Source organism: Onthophagus taurus, chromosome 6 (genome assembly GCF_036711975.1).
Source record: "Onthophagus taurus isolate NC chromosome 6, IU_Otau_3.0, whole genome shotgun sequence".
Classification (NCBI taxonomy): domain Eukaryota; kingdom Metazoa; phylum Arthropoda; class Insecta; order Coleoptera; family Scarabaeidae; genus Onthophagus; species Onthophagus taurus.
Window position 1 is genome coordinate 8,684,989 of NC_091971.1, and position 23,389 is coordinate 8,708,377.

General features: G+C 32.4%; 1 protein-coding gene and 1 non-coding gene across 22 annotated transcripts in view; one reads left to right on the forward strand and one right to left on the reverse strand.

The window, feature by feature from the left end:
* The window catches only part of LOC111427760 (coiled-coil domain-containing protein AGAP005037), an 82,867-nt gene that overhangs the window by 46,626 nt on the left and 12,852 nt on the right, over positions 1-23,389 (reverse strand). For 16 of the 21 annotated variants that reach the window (XM_023063051.2, XM_023063044.2, XM_023063045.2 and 13 more), the window contains one exon: positions 2,268-2,324. The exons of 1 other annotated variant lie outside the window; for it this stretch is intronic. In XM_023063051.2, the coding sequence (XP_022918819.2) occupies positions 2,268-2,324 (57 nt within the window). Of the gene's footprint in view, positions 1-2,267; positions 2,325-4,952; positions 5,408-8,842; positions 9,195-17,635; positions 17,685-21,553; positions 21,688-22,456; positions 22,814-23,389 lie in introns of those variants that run through there. 4 more of the 21 variants (XM_071196397.1, XM_071196399.1, XM_071196398.1 and 1 more) reach the window with 4 other exon arrangements.
* On the forward strand, positions 22,205-22,287 carry TRNAL-CAG (transfer RNA leucine (anticodon CAG)). The gene has a single exon. It is a non-coding gene; the product is annotated as a tRNA-Leu (tRNA).

A 23,389-nucleotide genomic window follows, 5' to 3' on the forward strand; every position in this document is an offset into this window, starting at 1 on the left:
TTTTCGGTTTGAAGATAATTATTGTCAATGGAGTATCAGAATCCCAAAACAAGGGAGATTGTGATGTGCAGACAACTGAAGGGCAGGGATAGGGATGTGGGAATACAAGAGGGAAGGACAGAGATAAGAGATAGTAGCTATAACTCAAAATATGGGGAGATTGTAATAGAAGGGCTGCTGAAGTACTTGATGGTAGAGGGGGATGAGGAGGGAAAGAGGTTGGTGGCCAGATTTAGGTGTGGTATTGTAGGAGGGCCAATAGATATAGGTCAGAGGATGGGGAGGGGGGAGCCTCCCTACGTCTCCTCTAAGATCTTATTATTTTATATATTAATATTATGTTAATTATATATTGTAATCCACTGGAGGCAATAAATAAATAAATACTAGAATACCAAAATCTCATCAATGAAAACATAGGATTGATAGCAGAAAGTATATCTCTGGTATAGTTATATAAATCAACCATTGATTATTAGGGGTGATGCGTGGCAGTATACATGCGGTGCTGGAAACATAAAGAACTACTCAGCAATTAAGAAAGAGACACTGAAAATAATTTTTGCTTTAAGGAAAATTCAAAAATACCTTCATGATAGAATCTCTACAATTTGCATGGACCAAAACCAACAATTTTGATGTTTTTGTTACAGATATGTGTACTCACTTTAGCAGCTAACATCTATAACGTTATGTATAGAAAAGGAAACACAATTTCAAATACAAATGAAATAACTGAAATTAACACTGCCAAAAATCTACTGCAAAACGTCAAAAAGGAATCGAGTAAAATATACTGATATTATCAGAAGAGGATGGGCAAGGAATCCTCTCAATGTATTTGAGTTATCGTTCCATATCAGTGAAGACGAAGTGTTCTGGAAATTCTGCACGACCAACATATCGGAAGATGCCAAGCAGTTGATTATTTTAGATGGATATATAAATACTCAGTTCCACGAACTCTGCAGAATGAATTATTTAGATTAGGAGTAACTTTTTAGTGTCTAAATTAACACCACATATTACCTAAATCTAATGGTAGAGCGATCAAATTCTCGAATTTTCTAAAATAACTAATTTTATAATTTCCGAAATAGATTTTTATTTTGAAACCAAAAAGAATTAATAATGTTTTTTTACTTTTTAATAAAATCATAAAACCGTTGCAAAATAGATGAATGATATATAACCTAGACAATATCGGTTCGCAAAGTCCAGTTTTGTGACCTCATAAAAATCCGATTCGCAACGTCACGAAATTTGGGGTGGTTTTATATAGGGTCATATTTTCCAATATCTTTCCAAAACACCAATCCAACGCAACGCTATTCCCCATCTATTGAGGCCCACAAAACTGGGCCATATATAAACTCTTTTATTATTATTCGTTTATTATTATAAAAATTCTCATAAAGAATAACTAAGTTTAAAAAAAATTATTCTTAAAATATTGTACTTGAAACATTTTTTGCTTGCTCAGTTCTAATCTAAAAATGTATTTAAGTAATGGAACTCTAACCTCGATTTTAATATTAATGTATGCAAAAAATATCTTTTTCGAGTGTGTTCTAGTTTGATAAAAAAAGGCTCTCGACAAAGTAATTTAAATGTGTTACGTTAAAAGTTTTAGTTGAAGCATATAGAGGCCGCTACCGTTTGCTCGATGCACATCTTTTCTGAAATCGATAGCGGTACCTCCTGAAACCGATAGATGGAGTTTTAAAAGGTATTTTTAAAAATAACACTTTTTTAGTGTAGTTAAAAATAAAATTTAAACTTTTAATTATATGATGTGTTAATTTATATTTGACATGGATGTTTCGGTAATAAAAATGAACTACAACGTTAAAAATTATTTTTAAAGTGCTGATACATTTTTAAAACGAAACTAAACTTTTAAGATTTATTTTTAAATTTATAGATAAAATAAAGTCATTAGTCAACTCTAATAATGTTTAAAAGGGGTCGTCTTTTTATTTTCCGCCAGGTTGCGTAAACTGAACAGCGAAAACAAAAGGTTCAAATTGAATTTGTTCGTAATGGGGGTCGCGATAGTAGTGGCAACTTTTCAATTTCAAGATTCAAATTACCGAGAATCGGGGCGTTGTTCTCGAGTTATTCAATTAGCGGAGATAATTTGATACCAACAAGTTTTGAAATTTAAAATTCTCACTCTCCTCCCTGACTTTCTTTTCTTATCTTTATCATTTCTTTACTTTTTAATTTGTTTTTCTTGTCTTTTTAAGTTTGAACTGAAAACTCACCTGATTCGCTGCCTGGAATTCCGCGTCCCGGTTTACCATCGGCGTTCCACTCTTCCTCTGGAAATGAAACGACAACGTAAAAAAAATGTTTAAATAAAAACGTCGTCGATGTTAAAGTTGTCTTCGAGGAAATAAATTCAATTAGAGCATAACCACAGCGTCTTCATGCCCAAAAGAAAATATATACAACTCACGCTACCGGTGGGGATATTTTAGTCTATATAATCCCAAGTGTAATAAATTTCTCTTCTTGTCACAGAGCCTGTTGGACTTTTTTTTTCTATTTAGTGCCTTTTTCTCCTGTTCCTTTAAGGACTCACCCGTAAAGAGGGAGTTATTTGACAGGCACTGAAAAAGGTATCCAATTTTATCCAATCGTTTTCCTTCTTTTTATTGCAGTAAAGAGGAAATCGACCAAAAATAACACTTTAGATAAAAAGATAGAATGAAGAGTGATACTTGTTTAAAACTTTTTTTATAAATAAAAGTATATTATAAAATTATAATAAGTTAGATAACGAGAGGTTGAGTCAATAACACGAGTGTATGGGGAATAACGAAGATGTAAAGAAGGTTTACAAAGTTTGGTTAAACTAAGTTTGTTGTAAGCGCTTTATTAGCTTTTTCGGAATGCTGAAGTATAAACCGAGTTCGAAACTTTCTTTACTTGGAGGTTGTTATTAGAAAATTTATTCTACTTTGTTATTTTTGTGAGCAACACGAATATTTTCTGCAGAAACAAAATTTGCATTAGCCTATTTAATTACAATAATTAATATTATTGAAAAGAATATATTTTTATTAGAGATCTTAGCTTTTTAGTTAGGACCAAAAAATTCTTTTGAATATATTTTTTAATTAATTTAGCTTCTAAGTACCTTCTAGTTTTACTACAGACTAGTATTCCTTTTATTATTAAATTATGTTCTGCCGCCTAGTTATTAAAAGAGCTTTTGGCGTGTAAATTAGAGTAAATTTAATTTCCCCATGTTTTTGAGTAAATAACGTTAATTAGATTTAAGGTATATAAAATTATGTGTAAATGTTCCTGGATTATTTTCCTACCTTGTAACTGTTGATACAGATTTATTTATCAAAGGCAAGTCCTTAAAAATTTAAGTGCTTCTTCTTGACAAACAAGATAAGTTTATTTAAAATGAGAGATCCCATTTTGTAAAGATGTACAGTAAATGAAGGTAAAATATCGCGAGCTTTCCTGGGTTTTTCTTAAAAGTTGTTAAAAATAGCAGGAAATCGTTAGAAATACTTGCAAATCTTTGGATAACCTTAATCATCTATATTGAATTGCCTTGAAACCCTTTTAAAGTAAACTGTACAATATCTAGAAACCTCCACTACATACAGAAATACTTAAATATCCCTGACAAATCTTAGAAGTTCTTCAGAAAGCCATAAAAATATCTCTGGAAATTCTTAGAAATACCTGGAACTTCCAATAAGTTTTGGAAATCACTAAATATCCCTAGAAAGTTTCTGATAATTCTTAAAAATCTACTTAGAAGGACCTAACTAGTGCTTAGGTTCATCTAGAAATATATAGGCATTTAAAAGTATCCAGTATAAAAATCGCTTGCAATCTTTGGAGTTACTTAGTTATCAAAGGATTCCATGGAAATGGTTGGAAATTAATGGTTGAAATTTATCTGAAAATCGTTTGAGAACATTTTCGGAATCATTTAGAAGCTTCTAGACATCTTCTAGATAAATTAATATCAATATCATTGGCAAATCCTTTTAAAAATGCCTAAAAATTCGTCTAATAAATTCTCTAGGGATGTTTTGACATTTGTCTCACAATCCTTAGGCATAAATATAAATAAAATATAAATTTTTTTAATATCTTACGAAATCCATTTAAATGATTGTAAAATTTTTGAGAACTATATGACGAAAAATATTATGTAGGAATCATCAGCAAGAGATAAGAAGAAAGGGAAGCCACCAACAATAAGACATCAGCTTATACTACCCTACAGCTGTCCTTTTTCGGTCAGTTTGCTTGCAATTGAGATGACGAATGATTGTAACTTATTTTCAAAACACTTTCCAATATCATAAGCATACACATAAATTACAATTGAAACTTTTTTTATGACCACACATTTACAACTCGTAGAATGATCATAAACTTACAATAATAGGTATACTACGAAAAAATACAAGACAGATACCACCAGTATTTGTGTAAATAAAATGACCTAAGTGTACAAGTATGTTCGCATTCCAAGAACAAGCAACTCTTGTTCCATCATTTCTCGAAAACATAAAAACGTACTTATACTCTCTACTATACTTTTTTACGACGACATTGATGAAGTAACTGGCAAACCGCAAATCATGTTAGATTGTAATGAAACAAAAGGCGGAGTTGATGTTGTTAATAAACTTTGTTAATAACGGCGCAAGAGCTACTCTCATTTCCAATGTAATGAATATAGCATATAGTCATACATTATATGTAAAGCTAACAACAACGGAAGCATTTCGGAACAGAATTACCTAGAAAAGCGGGGGTTTCATCTAATAAATGACCATGTCAGATGTCGCAGTTTACAACGAAATATCCCAAGAACGATTCATTACATACGGAAGGTGTTATTGCTGTGTTGAGCATTTAAATTTTGTATGCCAAAAATGTAAACTAATTTAATCTAATTTATTTACCTGAACAAACTTCTTCATCACCAACCCTTTCATCTTCTTCTTCTTCTCTACTACACTTACTACATCGCGAACACATCTTAAACCCGACTCAAAAAAAACGATCACAAAAAAGTTTTTTCTGTCCTACTCATTTTTTCTTTTTGCTTTTTCGTTTTGGAAGACAATTATGATTTAAAAGATTTAAATCGTTAAAAATCGATTGATACTCTCGATACATTGCATTTTTTATAGGTAACGGGACAAACACGCAACTGTTAATCTCCTCATGAAACGAAGAACACTAACGGAAGGGACGACCGTAAAGGTCAGCGTACTTCGACACAGAATAAGGGACGACGTTGAATCGATACGCAATACACTTTATAGACGAAAAACCCATTATCTATGCGTCTCATAGTCTATTTAAACTGTTTTTATGGAATGAAATGCAATTCATTATTGTTTCAAAACCAAAACTGTAACAAGACGTGATAAAACGCGCCAAGTTACATCACGAATCGAGAGAATGAGAAACAGTTTTGTATTCATTGGATCGACTCGGATGCAATCGACAAATGTAAAGCTAATGAACGTCTCGGAGCAGTGATTAACGAACCGGAAACGATTGTATTTACTCAGAGTAATTGGTAAGATTTTGATTTTGAATACACATCGAGAACAACTTCATTACTTCAATTATTTGGATCACTTGATGGCGTTTTAGACTTCAATTAGAAATGGCGTTTCATTTAAACTGGTACACATACTAATTGTAGAAACGTTGAGACGGGCGGATGTTCGATTTAGTTTTAGTTGAATCCTACAAATAGAAGTATACGAGTCGTTCGTATTCCGAAGTTAACAGCCGGTTTCCTCGTCTTTAAGATCTAGCTTTGAGTATAAAGGTGGATGTCATCGACCCAGTAACGCGTATTTGTTTCTTCTGGATCGTTAACGCTCTTCCTTCAGGGCGGCCAAGGAGAGTATAGCATTGACAATGGCCTATTTATAAACGGTGACATTTGTGGGACCCCACCACTTTAACTCAATGCAAATAAACTAACAAATTCGTCTCGTTTCGTTAGCGGTGGAGGCTACAAACTGTCACCCGAAGGAATGAAGTTGTTGGCCTGCACCTGATCAAAATGCAACGGGGATCGCCTCCGGGCTCTTCTCCTCTACGAAGAGCTCGAAACTAACAAGGAATAACGAATTGTAGCTGTATATTTACAGACCAAACATAGACATCACATAGAATAAAATTACTAAAGAAATAATACGTCTATCGATTTTCAAAGGAAAGAAAATATACATAATTGTTTTTACCATTGTTGGTTATCGCAAAAGCTCGCAAGCGTTATTATGTAGTCAAACAATAAAAGTTTGTATAACTAGTATCAAGGTCAGAAATTCCAACAAGAACTTTAATAACTTCCTAAACTTTGCAAAACGTGAGAATCGTTCGGATTTCCCTAATAAATTTTCATTTCTATTCCTCCCAGAGGTAATGGGTTTAAAATAATCTCCATAAAACACTCGTAAAAGTCTTGTATGTTTACAAAATAAAGTTTTTTTTGCTGTAATCACATTCTTTTTATGCTATAAAAGTTAAACTGGGAAGAATGATCGTATACTTAGAGATTGTAACTATTTTGAATAGCTTTTATTATTAAAATCACTTAAAACTTATAAAATAGGAGTTTGCTGAAAAATGTTAAGAAATGACTAAGAAGGCAGAATTAAATCATAATCAATTGAAACTTAGCTATTGCCATTTCTTAAGTGGAAAGCAGAAAGTCCTAAAATGAATAACTGTGGTTATTATAATTGATTCTAACTCAGGAACTAGAATTGATGAAGTAAAATTGTGTAAACAATAATTGTTTGTGAAGAACTAATGAAGTAAAATCCATAACCAATTCAAACGTTTCTATGGCTATGTCTTAGGTACAAGGCAGAAATGTCCAGAAACTCAAAATTGACGATTATTGTAATGAAAACTAATTATAAAAAGAACTAAAATTATGGAGGAAACATTATGCAAAGAAATGGTTCATAATCAATTGAAACATAGCTACTGCCATTTCTTAAGTGGAAAGCAGAAAGTCCTAAAATGAACAACTACGGTTGTTATAATAGATTCTAACTCAGAAACTAGAATTGATGAAGGAAAATTGTGTACACAAAAATTGTTTATAAAGAACCAATAAAGTAAAATCCGCAACCAGTTCAATCATTGCTGTGGCCATGTCTTAGGTACTAGGCAGAAATGTCCAGAAATTCAAAATTAACGATTTGATATCATAACCGATTATAACTAAAAAAAATGATAGAAAATAACAATACGCATAAAAATTGTTGATAATGAATCGAGAGAACATAATCTACAACTTGTTCAAGTCTAACTTCTGCCATTTCTGAGGTGCAAAGAAGAAAGAAGCAAAATTTTTAAATGGACGATTTTAGTTATATACTTGATTATACCTCAAGCATTAAACTTGTTGGTGAAATACATTATGCACATAAATTATTCATAACGACCCAAGAAAACACAATCCATAAACAATTCAACCCCAAAATGGACAAAATTTGCTGTTAAATCAATCCCTAAAATCACAAAATGGTTTCAACAAAATTGAAATAGTGGTACAAAGTGGAAATAAATCTTTAAATAAACATACGAATGAACGTTTTTTAAGTATATAATTTAGTTTATAGGAATATGTAAGACGATTTAGTCAATTACAAATTTCAAAAGTAGATATAAAATTTACCCAGACAGTAAAGTCTTTTAACTGCCTTGATACATAAATAACTATTTTTTTACGTATTCCACATCGTTGATACTACCTCTTGTAGGTTACATGAGGTGCTAAAAACCACTTCCGGCCGCGTCGAAGAAGCCATAAGAGCGTCTACGTGACGGTATTCAATAGGGAGGTAAAAATGCAAACCGCGCTGTCCGCACGAAAAAAAAAATTAAAAATAATCTTAGCACCGTTCAGAAAACCGCGACAATTAAATTTCGTTCCCCGGCGAGGAAAATTTTCATTTGACGGAAGTCCGGCGACGTGAAAATCGCGTTAAAAACGAAAAACGGTGCGCGCCGGTTGAAAGCCGTTTTATAATGTCATTTCCTGTTTCTTTTTGTAAAAGACCGGGGGTCTTCAATCGAGTTTGTGTGATGATGGTTTTGCGGCCTGTGATTATAGCAGACGGAGAGAATGTCTTAAGATTAACTTTAATGTTTTTAGTTCAAAGGAAAAGTTAATTTCTGTGTAAAAAAAGATAACTTCAATGGTTTTCTTGTGTTATATTTAATAAGAGTTTACTTACCAGCAAAAAGAAAATTACTAGAATTTTAAAGTAATTATATTACAAAATCTTCATAATTAAAATTAATAACAATGAAATAATAAATGTTAAGATTTTACGATAATTTGAAATATTGATAGTATTCGTAAATTAGTTTCCCATTTTATGTCATGAATTGTGTTATTAAGTGGTTTTTCGTTAAATTTATATATTGATTTCAAAATAAAAAGTTATCTGCTTCTTTTCTATACCTCATAAGAAAAGTAAGTAATGTCTTTATAATGATAGGTTGCATTATAAGAAGACATAAAATGCTGGAGTATACCGTTAATGTAATGATTATAGCGTTAGATTACCTTTCGAATTATTATTATATTTTATTGTATTAAATTTGATTCCCTAAATTATTAACAATTTTGAAATAAATTATCAAATAATTAAAGTAATGAAGATTCGATTTTGAGCCAATTTAGAAATAACTTACACTTGTAGATTTTCATATACAATAAAAAATTATAAAATTCAAGGAAAAGAATAATTAAACTTTTTTTTTATAATATGCAACAAAAAACTGGTATAAAATCGATCTGGTCCACCTTTTGTCATGCCCGAAACATACACGCACGTATCGGATTGCGTCGGAGCGATCACATCACTACCGCATGCGGCAAGGAACAGGTTAACGTCGTCGGAAACCGCGGTTTTTCACACTGAAAATCGCGGTACGATAGGGAAGGTAGAGGTCGCTTGTAACCTGAACAGAACGGGGGAAGAGAAGACGTCAAAACGAGAAAAGAAACGATACGGAGAGTGTGATAGAAGAAGAGGAAGAATAAACCGCGTGTCGCGCGAAAACTGAAAAAATTTGAATTATTTTCAAAAAATAGATATGGTTTGTATTAGAAGTTTTTCGAAATGTTGTGCTGCTCGTGTGGGTTTGCGCGGCCAACTGCGACCGGCCCTGTTCGTCGGATGCCTGTGACTGCGTCGTTGCCGGCACTGCCGCGCCACCCAGTGGTCGATACCGGTAATAGGGCAAGGCTATAACTACATAAGGCGATGTCATAGGGAGGAGAGTTAGAAATGACAAAAAGAAGTAAAAGAAACTTAAATAATAAATTAATTTTTAATTTTTTTACTTTAACGCATTGATTTACGAGTCGATAGTACACAAAAAAAGTTGCAGTGAAATATTTTGGGTTTTTGGCAAAGCTGTACGATTTTTATGTTGCAAAATAAAATAACTTTATTCAAGTAAAATTTTTAAATTAAAGCGTTCTGATCTATCTTCATTCATTTCAAATCAATTTTCAATTCCACGAGTTTTTCAAATTTACTGATTGCTTTTAAAATCGACGTTTTAAATGACATTTCCGTTTTAATGAATTTTTACTATTTTTTGTTAGATTGATTGAAAAGAAACAATTTTCGTTAATTTCAAACGATTTTGAATGATTTTAAACCAACATCACACGGTTTGAGATCAATTTTAAACGGTTCTATGACAGTTCAATTTTAAATCCGATTTTATGCCACATCAATATGTCAATTTTTATTAAGTCTAAATGAATTTTAAACTAGTAGTAAAATCGTACATAAAAGCTTTTTATTAATGAACATGAGAACCTGCCAAAAAGTTAGGGTAGAAAAGAAAGAAATGCAAAGATCATAATAAAGTTCATTGCAGAAAATTCTAGAAGAGTGAATACTTATTCGCGTGTTAAAATGGAACAACTGCAAGAAATTCTGAAAAAAACACTGACCTCGAGAATCTCTAAAATCATATAGTATTTTTTGGATTAAATTGCCGAAATTATCTAAATGTACAATTTCCATACAGATGGTTCAGAAGAGATATGACTCCAGTTCATTTTTGTATTTGGGATCATATTAACCTTCCGGCGGGCGCGCTTGTGTACAAAGTACACACAATTGTGTTTAAGGAGTAGTATGACGTAATTTCCGGAGAAATAAACCTTTCTTTAGTAGGTATTCCTTTAGAGTTAATTTGTCTTTTGGAGGCTACGGTTGAAAATTTTTTGAGAGGCTTAGAAATTACAAAAAAAAAGAAATTAGTGAGATTAAGTCAGTTTGTGTACAAAATACACGTACGCGCCTATTCGTGTTATTGTTAATTAATTAAGGTAGGTTAATATTTTGAAATCTTTATTTTTAAAACACGAAATTAACGCTGAAAACTTGGGATTTATTTAGTTAATTTTTACCTGAATGATCTCTTTATTTTTATTCAGAATGTCAGGAAATGATAATTTGAGAGATGGCTTGTTAGACTTTTTGGAAGAGGAGCCTAAGGAATGTATCGACGATAGCGATATATCCGATGAAGAAGAAGAAATTGTGCAAAGTGAACATGATAGTGACTCAGAGCAGAGCGTCAATGAGACAGAGGAAGCACACACAAGTAGTGGTGACTTTTTTCTAGGAAGAGGAAAACCGAAAGTAATAAAAAAGACAAGTTCGGCGAGCAAGTCTGAGGTAAACCAACAAGATGACGAATCATTGAAATGGTATAAAAATCCTAATAAGCGACCTTCGAAAATTAGGGATAAAAATATCGTAAAAGTTCTACCTGGACTTACAACAAAAACACGGAACATTACCGGCGAAATAAGTGCATTTCAAGCAATTATTACTCCAAACATAATCAAAGATATTGTCCGATATACAAATAAATACATCGAATCCAAACGTAATACGATTTTATATTCGAGGGAACGTGACTGCCAAAATACAACAATTTGCGAAATATTAGCTTTATTTGGAACTCTTTTCTTGATTGGTACGAAGAAAGGATCTCATGTAAGCGTGATGGATCTGTGGAATAGTGATGGCACCGGCATTCAAATTCTCCGAGCAGTAATGGGTTCCAACCGATTTTTATTTCTGTTAAGAAGTCTTCGTTTTGATGATAAATCAACAAGGAATGAAAGGAAGAAAACGGATTAGTTGGCTCCAATCAGGTCAATCCTTGATTCCTTTGTCAATAATTGTAAAAACAGTTATAACGTTAGCGAATATGTAACCATTGACGAAATGTTGCACTCGTTTAGAAGTAGATATAGTTTTGTGCAATATATACCAAGCAAACCTGCTAAATACGGTATAAAAATTTTTGCCATGTGCGATGCCAAATCTTTTTATACCAGCAACTTTGAAGTTTATTATGGGCAACAACCAAATGGAATTTATAAAGTTTCCAATTCACCCATCGACATTGTGAAACGGTTGATAACACCAATTGAAAATTCTTGTAGAAATCTAACGACGGACAATTGGTATAGCAGCTTAACCTTAGCTAAATATCTTCTAGAAAAAAAAATTACATTCATCGGAACATTACGTAAAAACAAACGTGAAATTCGTCCGGAGTTTTTGCCAAATAAAAATCGTCAACCTCAATCATCTTTATTTGGCTTTCAACAAGATACTGCATTAGTCTCTTATGTCCCAAGAAAAAACAAAGCCGTTATATTATTATCAACGATGCACGACTTACCGGAAGTTGACGAAGAATCTCATAAACCCGAAATAATTTTAAGTTATAATCAAACAAAAGGAGCAGTAGATACGGTTGATAAGATGTGCGCTGCCTACTCTATTTCGAGGGTCACTAGACGATGGCCATTAGCCCTGTTTTTTACGCTGCTAAATATAGCGGGAATAAACTCGCAAATATTGTATTTGACAAAACATTCTACGGGAAATTAGTGTCGTCGAAGAATTTTCTTAAGTAATTTAGCAATTGCTTTAATGAAAGAGCAACTAATTATGAGAGCTCAAATAATTTCGCTGCCAAAGGATATTCGAGCGTTTTTGCAAATATCCTACATGGGCGCTGAGTGCGAGACGTCGGAAACACAACATTTTTTTGTGAATTAACATGTAAATTTCCCCCAAAAGAAGAAATTTTCCTATATGTACATTGTACACTACGCACCTGCTCGTGTAATAAAAATAGGCGCGCCTGCTGGAAGGTTAAATCCCTGGTTTATGAGACACCTGTTAATACAGAAGAAGAATTATTCGTGCACGTCCTCATCTATTTGAAAGGTATTATTTTACCTACATAAAGAATAAAGGCGCGACGTCCAGTCTAGAACATTCATCAGCGCAATCTTTACTTTCTTTTTATTATGGTTTATTTCTGTTTCTTTTTAATTTATAATTCGCTTAAATATAAAAAAATAGAATAAACCTAATAACGGGATCTCACAATCGTATCCTACTTAAGCGCGATTTTCCGTTAAACTATATGGAATATCGCAAAAGCTGTTCAAAATTGAATTTTTTCGTCAATTAGTTTTTGAAAAAAAAATCGCAAAGTGGACAAATCTGCTGGAATCTTCAAAAATGGAGTACTTTTTCATTTAATGCCCTCCAATGTGAAGGGCTTTGAAGAGATAATTTTAAGTAGACTGAAAGAAAAATAAATTTATTTTAAAATGCTTTTTATCTCATGATGATATCTCAATGCGTTTATGAGATACGCCTTTTTAAATTTCGTCATCTATCATTTCCGAAAATTAGGAATAGTTCTACAACATTCTATATAGATAAATTTTGAATTATTGAATGAAACTATTCTAATAATCTTTCTCAATCTAATACATACATTTGTATGTAAGTGATTTATAAAGATAAACTTAAATATTACCAAAAATTTCAATTGTGTTCAAAAATTTCAATTGTGTTCAAAAATTTCAAAACATAAACGGCGACTCTTCATTAAAAAAAATCAATTATAACCTCATCAAACCCAGATTTCAAATCAAAATACAATTGAAGTGTTTTTCCGATTAAAGTTGATGTTCCAAAAAAGATTGACATATTTATTGATATTTACGTGCTAAAAAAAATCAATTTGTAAATTTTTGATTGAAAAAAGTCCATCGACTTTAATTTCAGCACCCAAAAACAACACATTGTCTTCGTTAATTTACTCTATTGTATCCGATAAAGTAATTTTGCATGCACATCACGAAAACAATGGTGCTTTGTAATACAATTAAACAACAAATTTCTCATGCATACCATTTTCGTATACTTTAGTTAAATTTGCTTTTTGTTTGTTTATAAATAATACGTATCGATTAAAACAGGTTGTGTTGTTAATGGATGTATAATTAGGGATATTGAGCTTAATCACTGTTAAAAGCTACGATTAATTAAACCTTGATTTTAGTAATAATTTTTTTTATTAATTATCGAAAATCGTTTTGTTTCGGATATAATTTGTTAGATGGATAGCTTCCTATAATTGCAGTTGGATAGCCCTGCAATTTACCATATGAAATTTTATGATATATGGTGTGTTAATTGCATTGGGTTAATTACCGTATATGGAGGTTGATAATTCAATTTGCGTTTATAAATTCTATTATGAATTCACAAATTTCAATTTATGTAACTTAGGTAATTTTACAAAAATTGTTCGTGATTAAGTGAACCACTTCGCACGTTATTTTTGTAGCGTGCTCAAATTTGCATAATTGGAGTTAAAAATAACGATTTTATGTACATCAACAAGTTAATTATGGAATTAAAAACTCAAAATTGGAATAATAAACCAAACATGGTTCTATTTAGCTTTTTAGCTCTCAGTGAGCTTTCTGAATTAGTGCGAAAACAAAACCAACCCGATATTTTTAGGAAAAAAACTAGTTTTTTTTTCATTTTTCCGATTTTTGTGTTGGAAAAACGAGTTCGGGACAATAATTGGCCGAGTTGTTATCGGGAATTGTGTGGTTTTCGATAATTTTCCGTTTTCGCCGTTGACGATTTTTAATGAAAAATAGTGGTTTTCAAAAAATTCCTCTTTTAAAGCTAATTCAAAACGTTTGAATGTTTAAAAAACGAACAGCTGTTAAAATAATAATAACTGCGTTCGCGTGAACTGTATACAAATATCTCTAATGTATTTATGTTTATTTACAAATAAACGCTTTTCTATTTTTATCTTCTATGGCCAAAACGCTTTACATTAAATTTTTCAAAACAAATAAATGAACTTACCATAATATAAAATCCAACTTTTATGTTAGATGGATAAAGTAAAACTAAACGTTAAATAATTTATTACCTCCACAAGGACTTTTTTGTTCATGAATAAACTCGATGCCATTACTACTCTCTATACTTATGTAAGTGGGGAAGTATTGAGTTTCAAAAACTTTACATATTCTTGACTGAATTTTATTCGCGACGTCATACGACGTCTTCCTCTTCGTTATATTCGGCGGTCAATTTGAAACTTTGTGACGTTTCTATCCACAAACTTTTCCATCGCGTCACGCCGGAGGAGTTTTCATTTAATAATCGCGAAAAACCGACGTGAAAAATCAAACCGAATTCCCCCTCACAACGAGTTTCTAAAGAAGATCCGTAAAAGAAAAGGAAACATCTAAAACAAAGTTCTATTTATCGAAAACGTTATTTTTAGTTTTACTATTTCTTATTCTTTTTGATACGATTCTTTCTCCCCAGTTTGTGTACATATTTATTTTCAACGTAACACAATAAGAAGGTTTATCTGGGAGATTTCCAAGTAAATATACTTGAACCACCACATTCTCCTACATAAATTAATATTTAGATTCCCTACATCCCCGTTTTTAGAGGGAATATTCTCGAGTGGAAAGGAATTTTTACGACTTGGAAAGCTTAAAATATACGTGGATATACTATATTATAGTAATAACCGGGTCGAGTTTGTGAACTGGAATAAAGCTCGAAGCTCAGTCGTTGTTTATCCGAATGTGTACGTATGTGTAATCTAGTTTGTAGTCAATTTTAATTAACAAGCAAGTTGATAACGCAGAAATTAACTTGTACCATCATAATTACATTTCGTAACCAAACTGTAGTTGTAATTTTATCATATCGTAGTTAATAAAGTATATTTTATGTTACACTTTATTCAATTAACAAATTTTCCTATTTTAAGTAGGTCTTATTTCTTCATAATCAATTTTAAAATTAAAACCGAATTATATAGATATACCCTTTTGGTAGGTTCCTATACGTTTAGTTTTTTACTGAGCTCTAAATAAATAAATATTCAAATTGTTAAAATATTTTTTCATTGCGTGAAATTCTAGTTAAAGATTTAAAGCGTTTGGTTTGTGTTTTAATTTTTAATAAATTGAAATAATAATGGAAACATGTTGCAAAATCCCATTTTTAATAAATTCGTAATGGAATTCTTTTAAAGCGTAAATACTCTATTAAAATTATTTAATAAAAAAAGTTATACATTGTTTACGATGATTTTTTCATTAAAAATATATTAGATACTTATTTTGGACCTATTTCATATAAATATGAAATTTCCAGGAATTTAATTTCATGTCTTTCATTTTATGTCCATTGAAATCCTCTTTTCCTTTGTAGCAAGTGAATCTACGCTGAATCTGATAGAAGTCTCTATGAAAAGTATGCTCTTCATAAACGGTGAGCGTCAAAATCTGTACAATTTGAATATGACCAAATCTTTTTCTGATTAGTTCATTTTCAACTTTTCCTATCAAGTACTTCAAAATTTCTTGTTGCAAAAATGTTTAAAAACTCCAAACGTATTCTTATCTAATACTTGAAGTTCGTGTGTAGTTAAACGATCAGACAGTGTTGATGGACAATATCAAAAAGGAACCGATAAGCTGTCACCTACCGTATCCCTTCTTGTAATGTTTATTTTTATATTAAACATACAATCCAAGACATATTTATGTTGGAGATATATCATATAGAACGAATAAACAAGTATTCTTAGAAGAGTTTGATCATGGCAGTTACAATCTGCTTCTCGGCAGATCGTATGATATCGACCCATAGACCTACATTGGTTTTGGCATTCCATTTTCGCATTATTTAATTAATCGCTTCACTATAAATTGTATCTCTGCAGACTATTTTGGCAAGCAGATGATCGGTGGAATTTCGCAATAACTGTGGCTTATTTTAACAGATTGAAAATCCATGTTTCTCTTAGCATGTGTTGGCTATGCGCCATGATATACGTAGAAGTGTGAAAGATTTCAGGAATGAGATCAAATAGGAGCATGTAATATATTGCTGGTTGGTGCAGCTATGGATAAAAATTACTAAAAGCGAAGGAGGTAAATGTTATGCTTGCAATACTGACAACACTGAAGGCGTTGGGTTGGGTTGGATGCTAGCAGAAATATCAGTAGCAATACAAACAAATAGACCTGGTGGGACATTCTACATCCAGAACATCCTAGACATCGATAGCTGTTATGATAGGATCTACTTTTTATAAAGAACTATCTTACCTAGAGCAAATCTAACTGATCTTAAGATCTATACTGATGCTTCAAGAATAGTATTTGAACGAAAGTCTTATCATGTAACCTTTAGATTAGTCAAATAACACAAAATTGCGTCGTAATCCATTATATTAAGTGGCACTCTAGTTTCTCGGGTAACAATTTCGTTACCAGGCTGGTCAAACGAACCGATGTCAAAGCGCCCTCTGCACTCAAAACGATAATCATCCCCTCTTTAGCAACTCATATCGAATCGGTTAAGCGCATCATCCGCAAAAAGTTGTTAAATTGAGATAAAGCTACGGGTTATCACTTTGCCAAGGAATTGTTGAAGTTTCCTTCAGCAAAAACATCTCACTTGTTTGTAAGGGTTGATCAAACTTTTTGAAATATGCCTGGTCTTTAATTATAATCAAAATTGATCTAAAACACGATAAGTTTATAAAAGTAACAAAAAAATCTGTATTAATGGTAATTAGTTATTTGTTATTATTGCAATAAAATAAATAATGAAATGGATGAGAGGCCGGCAGCAAGAGGACATCGGTCGAGAGCCGTTCCCGAGGATACAATAATGTTAATAATGTAAATAATAAATGTATAGTAATTGTAAATTCCAAAATAAATATTTTTTGAACTACAAATGACAAACATTGACATTAACGTTAATTTATTAAAAATTTAATACGCTTATTTATAATTTGGGTTAGTTACATTATCATATAGTCTCAAACTTTTAGAAGAAAACCTTCAATGTGAAAATTGTGTTATCATAGAAAGAACTCAAAATCTAGTAGTAACTAATTTTATCTAACAGTATTGTTTAAAAATTCTTCTTAGTTATCATTTTTTTTTGCAGATTTATTTTTATACCCATTTCTCGAATAGACATATTAGGATTTAGTATCTATCCAACCCATCTCAACCCAACCCTTTTAATAAATTTATGAATAAAAGGGAATTGAAAAGGGTTTCAATTCTAAGAATTTTTCTTGCCAGTGAAATTTCACGTATAAATTTTTGAATTCTTAATTTAACTTTTGTAGCATTTAAAATATAAGATCCATAAATAAATAAACTTACCATCTAATGACACACATTGTCTCCAAACAAACATAATGGTTCACAAATTCACTAATCTTGTTAAATAATTTAATTCAATTCTTTTTATAGTCTTGGTTGTTATATTAAAAATATATCACAGAAATAATTTTGGTTTAACTAATAAATTTTAAATATTTTTGAATCTACTACGTACTATACCTAGCAACAGTAGCGCTACCTGTGTTCTACTCAGTTCTACTGTGAATTCTCTGATATTAGGCCAACCTCCTTCCTTTTGTGGATGGTAGGTTGCCCAACTGTTAGCTGCGCATGGCGGTCACAGGGTAGGTATATACACATACGCCACAGTGGGTTATCGTTGCTTGCCCCCTTAAATTTTTAACGGCCTACTCCAGTAAACCTCAAACTTTCACTGCTTCTCTCCCTCGAAGCTTAGAGCATGAAGGCAAACTCAAAATTAGGTCACGTTTTCTACTACGTACAGAGAGAGACCAAAAACTTTGATAGATAGTGGTACTTCTATCTTAAATTGCAATTCTGGACGCGACTTGAAACTGAAAATCTACGAGTGGAAATATTTTTCACGAAAATGGTATATTTAAGGTGATTTTGGACGTTACATTTTAAATTGCCTTTTTTCTTAGTAGGATATGAATTAGTTTTGGTACTGCTGCGAATGTTTGAAGTAGATGGCCGATGCAAAATACCTCATTTTCCACTTCCGCGACGTCGTAGCGTTGTCTTTTTTCTTCCTTACTGTTCCGGCATAGGCCTTTTAGGCTTCCGGGTCTTTTGTAAGACCGTGCACTTGCGTTAAAAGTGGCCGGTAAACATAACCTGTTCGTGCGGAGAGACGGTTTTTCCTTGCACCGAGGAGTTTTTTAAGGGCTCCTTGGAGACCCAAGCGGGTAGGAAGAGATGAAAACGAGTATTTTCGGTGGATATGTTTTTTGCTACTTTTTCGCTTAGTTAGTCACAGACGTGGATTTTTTTATATTTTTTAGAATCTTAAAGTTTTTCTTTTGATCAACTTCCTACCAATGCGAAGTCACTTTCATTTTTTTTTTTTTTTTGGTTCTTTGAGTACCATTCGAAGCAAAACTTTCCGTTCGAACGAGCAATGTGCAGAGACGATCAATGCGGTTCTACCGTTTCCGGACACACTGACCGGAATAAACCGAATGTCAATACTGGAGTTGGAGAGTGTCATGTTCGAAATTTACTCAGTGTTAATGAGCTATGCGGGCTTATTAGTCTACAAACCATTGATTAATTTACTAAGATAAATATGTGTGTATGTAGTTACACGACATGATTGGAGGAGGAAAAGAAAACGTTTGAATCTCAAGATGATTACAGCAAGAAAATAGATTTTTCTCAAAATAATATGACATCATGTTAGCATGTTTTATTTCCTGGTGAAATTATTTTTTGGCAATCTTTATACGAGGATATATCCAAATTTGGATGCTAGCTTGTTACAAAAAATGTATTCTAGTAACCTGTGTGTAATTATGGAATGTCCAAGTGTATCTCGGTAACTCACGGAAATGATATCACGGATTGATGGATCCTAAATGTCGATGCTGTAAATCGATTATTCCATGCTGTCATTGGCACAACATAATCTAAATGAACGTTACTGTCGAATGAAATTAAAAGTGTCAAAGATTTTGTGATATGACAATAATTTGACATTTAACTAAATTAACTGGAGTGGACTATACTATTGTCACCTTTTTGCCGGAAGTTTAGAAATCCCCATGTGAACATGCTACAAAGGTTGAAGAGTTTTATACTGATAAAAACTGATTCTTGACGAGGTTATTGATTCACTAATAGTAAGTTTGTTGAAACCATCATAGCTGAAAGTGGCAAACCTATTGAATGAAATCTAAATGGATCATCTAAATAACAATTCATACAAGTCAACTCGATCTACCTGCCTGCTTGTATTTAACTTATTATTAGCTACTACCTACCAAGCTATCATATGAACAGTTTTTTCTTTTACTGATATGCTCAAATCAACACGTATGACTTCTAATTGTACATTGAGCCAAGACATGGATTCAGCTAGGCAAAACTTTAACCATTCACGACATCCCTGTAATAGTCAGAACAATTTGCCAATTAACTATGACTCCCTCCAACATTATATGAAGATTTTATGTGAATGAAATTGATTCTCTCAAACTAGATGTCATTTATCACACAAACGTTTTCCCATCTGCAATAACCGATCACCCTGCTCCAGGAGCTGCACAAACCGCCGATAAACGCTAAGGGACGTCAGTGAACTTGACCTTTCCCCAAATCCGGATCTTGATAGAAAACCAACATTAGTTGAGCTTAAAGTAACGTTAGCTTGACTTTCTTAACGATAGTTTAAAGACTACACAACTTCATGATGACAAATTTTTACGTTCAATATTTTGCCAAGACAATAATAGTTTCCACAAACTATGGAGAACCTCAAAAAGATAGCAGGTTACAAACAAGATCAATAACGAGTTCTCCCACCACGAAGTACCACGCTCGTCAGTAGTCTGAAAAGATTTGCGATCCACTATGGTCCATATTTTGCCATAAAATAAGATTGATACTTCGAGATTTCCAGATTATTCCTGGTATTTTAAAATCGCATTAGCATTGTTCTGAAAACCCGAAAACCGAATTAAAATTTTTTATAAACAATACATTTCAAAATATATTCCCGCATTGCCACGTACTGCAGTGTGGCGCAGTAAATGTCACACAATTTCATGAAACACGTAAGACATTATTTACTTTTTGTTTAGTAGACAAAACAGGCAGTTATTAATGATAATGGGGACAGTGAAGAATTAAGCGAAACAGTATGGTGTTACGATGCGTTGAATAACACATATAATCCTGAATATATGAGAACAAAACGAAAACAAGAAATTTGTTTAACTTGAAATAAAAAGATTGTAATGTTTGTCGTTCTAACATTACTATGCAAAACGCAAACTGCTTTGACCAGAAAAACAACGTTTTCGCAAGATGATTAATTTGATGTTAGATAAAAAAAGAAGAAAGCTTTTCTTGCAATCATTTTCTTGTAATTTATCATGACGTGTTAACATTGCGTAAAAGATTCAATACTTACAGAGATGTTAATCTGTACTGTAGTACATCAAATTTTCATTACCAGATAAAATCATGTTTACATTTCATCACGTAATGACATTTGAAATGATTAGTTCCACTAAAAGACTAAGCGACGTGAACAAGGTTAACTTTAGGTATTATGTTATTCCATTGGGAAATTCGATGTGGGAAAAAAGAGTGTGGAGAATAGATGGAAGCGGACGGAATTTTCAAAGAGCGAAAAGGTTAAGTGGTGAAGAAACTTGGGCCTCATTTCTGTTCATTAATATTTATGGTCTTCGAAGGGAATTGCTGCTCTCGGATTAACATTTCGGCCCGATCTGAGCGTCGTTCAGCGCGGTTCCATTGAGGTTTTTAAAGAGAATTTACTGGCTAAATGAAAAATGGATTATGTACATTAACAAAGATATCGCTTTCTGTGTAACCAAAAACGAACTCAATCTTTTCGTTCATTATTTTTCTGTTTACATTTTTGTTTGTTTTATTTTTTTTATGTTTTAAAAATAAAACAATCTCGTTGAAATTCTAATGAAAACAAGCACAGTGACATTTTAAAGTTTTCTCTTTTAAAAGCTATCGATCGTGTCGTTTTACATCAAACGGCCCAGTGTACGATGTAAATCAAAAGAAAACAACCAAGTAAAATTTACATGCGGGCTATTTCCAACACACAGCGAAAATACCGAAATACTTTCAGCAAATTATTTACGAAACTATTTTATGAATAAAAACAATTATTTACACATGCAAAAAATGACATAAAAAACTGCATGCCAAAACAAGATCACTAATGCTGTTTACCTCCATCTCTCCCAAATTTTCTTTTTTTCTTTCCACTGCTTACAGAGTTAGAAGAGCTCGACTTTTGCGTGCTCCCCTTATCACATTTCTCCTTGTCCTTGTCTTTGTTTTTCCAACGGATCAACATCGCGCTACTGCAACGTTCAACATAGAAAAAAAAGGATAAATTACGGCGTCAACACGTCAATTTGGGGCGCGGTCTGAGTTGCGAGGGGGAAAAGCGCGCGAAAATTCAGAGATGTACTCTCAGAGTGGAGTGTATCGAAAGTTCTCACCACGGTTAATCCGCTTTGTTGGAGCGCGAGTTTGCTTCTATACCACTAGTTGGATTAGAATTTGGAGAGTAGTAATTAGACAAGTTTTTAATTGCGTGTATAAAATAAAGTTGTAATGGAATCCAATTTAATTTTTAATTTTTGATCATTAGTGTATATTGGGTATAGTTAATATCAAAAGTTTTTGCATAAATTTTTTTTATAAATAATGTGGGTTAAGTGAGTTTAGGGGGTGTTTTATTATTAAATGGGTGTTTATAAGTTGGAGTGTAAGTGATTTTATTTATGTTATTAATTTAAAGGGAATATTTTGAAAAATGTTTATTTTTAGTGTTATGGACGATTTAAATCGTGCTATTGAAAGAATCTAAAGATAGTCAGGATGGCCGAGTGGTCTAAGGCGCTGCGTTCAGGTCGCAGTCCTCTCTGAGGGCGTGGGTTCGAATCCCACTTCTGACAAAACGTTTTTTTTTATTAAAAATTAATTATTATTATTTTTTTAATTAACTAATTAATTATTTATTTATATCAATAAAATGTATGTTAAAAGCCGATAAATTTAAACTGATAAGTTTTTATAAAATATTTTTAATACATTTTTTTAATAAAAAATTAAATTAATACTTACAGGGTGTTTGATAATGTTAGTACAGCTCCGAAACAAATTTACAAGGTGGTCACAAAAACTATTAACGAATGTTGGCTTTTCATGTCTGTACTTATTTTAATTAATTTTTTTTTGCAGTTCATTCACAAAATAAAAAAAATACAAAAATTTAAAGTCACTTCAATTGTTTAACCAAGTATAACAAAGTTTTAAATTAAATAAAAATCAATTTTTCCCAATTTTGCCTTTAAAAACAATAAAAAATGTAAACTCTCTCTTAAATTGTCGTTGAAATAGGGTTGACACTGTGTCGATAAAGAGTTAGTCAATGGAAAACACGGAGATCTAGGAAGAAAACGGCCGTACGCGGGCGTCGCGACGAATGGTACAGCGGGCCGTGGTCGACTAGATTACAGCATCTGTGACGTAATCAAACTCTCGGGATAATCGATAGGAGCGCTACCGTTCGCTCTGGCGGGTGCTCCGCGAACCTGCAGAGGGTGAACGCCCTGCGTGTCGTCAAATCACGCCCTTTCCCGGGATACACAGGAAAATGAGACAACCCAAAGTTCAGGACCAAACCCAATAAGATATATATTAATCTTAACAAAAAAATAATAAATTCTTTACCAACCAAACAAATAAAACAACTATACAAATAATGACGTATTAAAATAGCTTTTGGAAGTTGTAACATATCTGAATGTGTTGAGTTTAAGTTTAACTGGCGTTAATTGATGCGTTAAGGTCAATAAAAGCTCTTTCCTTTTTGAGTGCGCTCGAAAAAGGAGGGAGTTAATGTACGTTCAAATAAAATGTGTATAAAGAAGCTTTTAGATAAAGAAATCCAGTGTCGCTTCTAGTATTTACGAGACATCAATATTGTAACCAGATTTTGTGATCTGGTCATTGGTGATTACCAAATACTAACAAATACATCATATATTTAGTAGG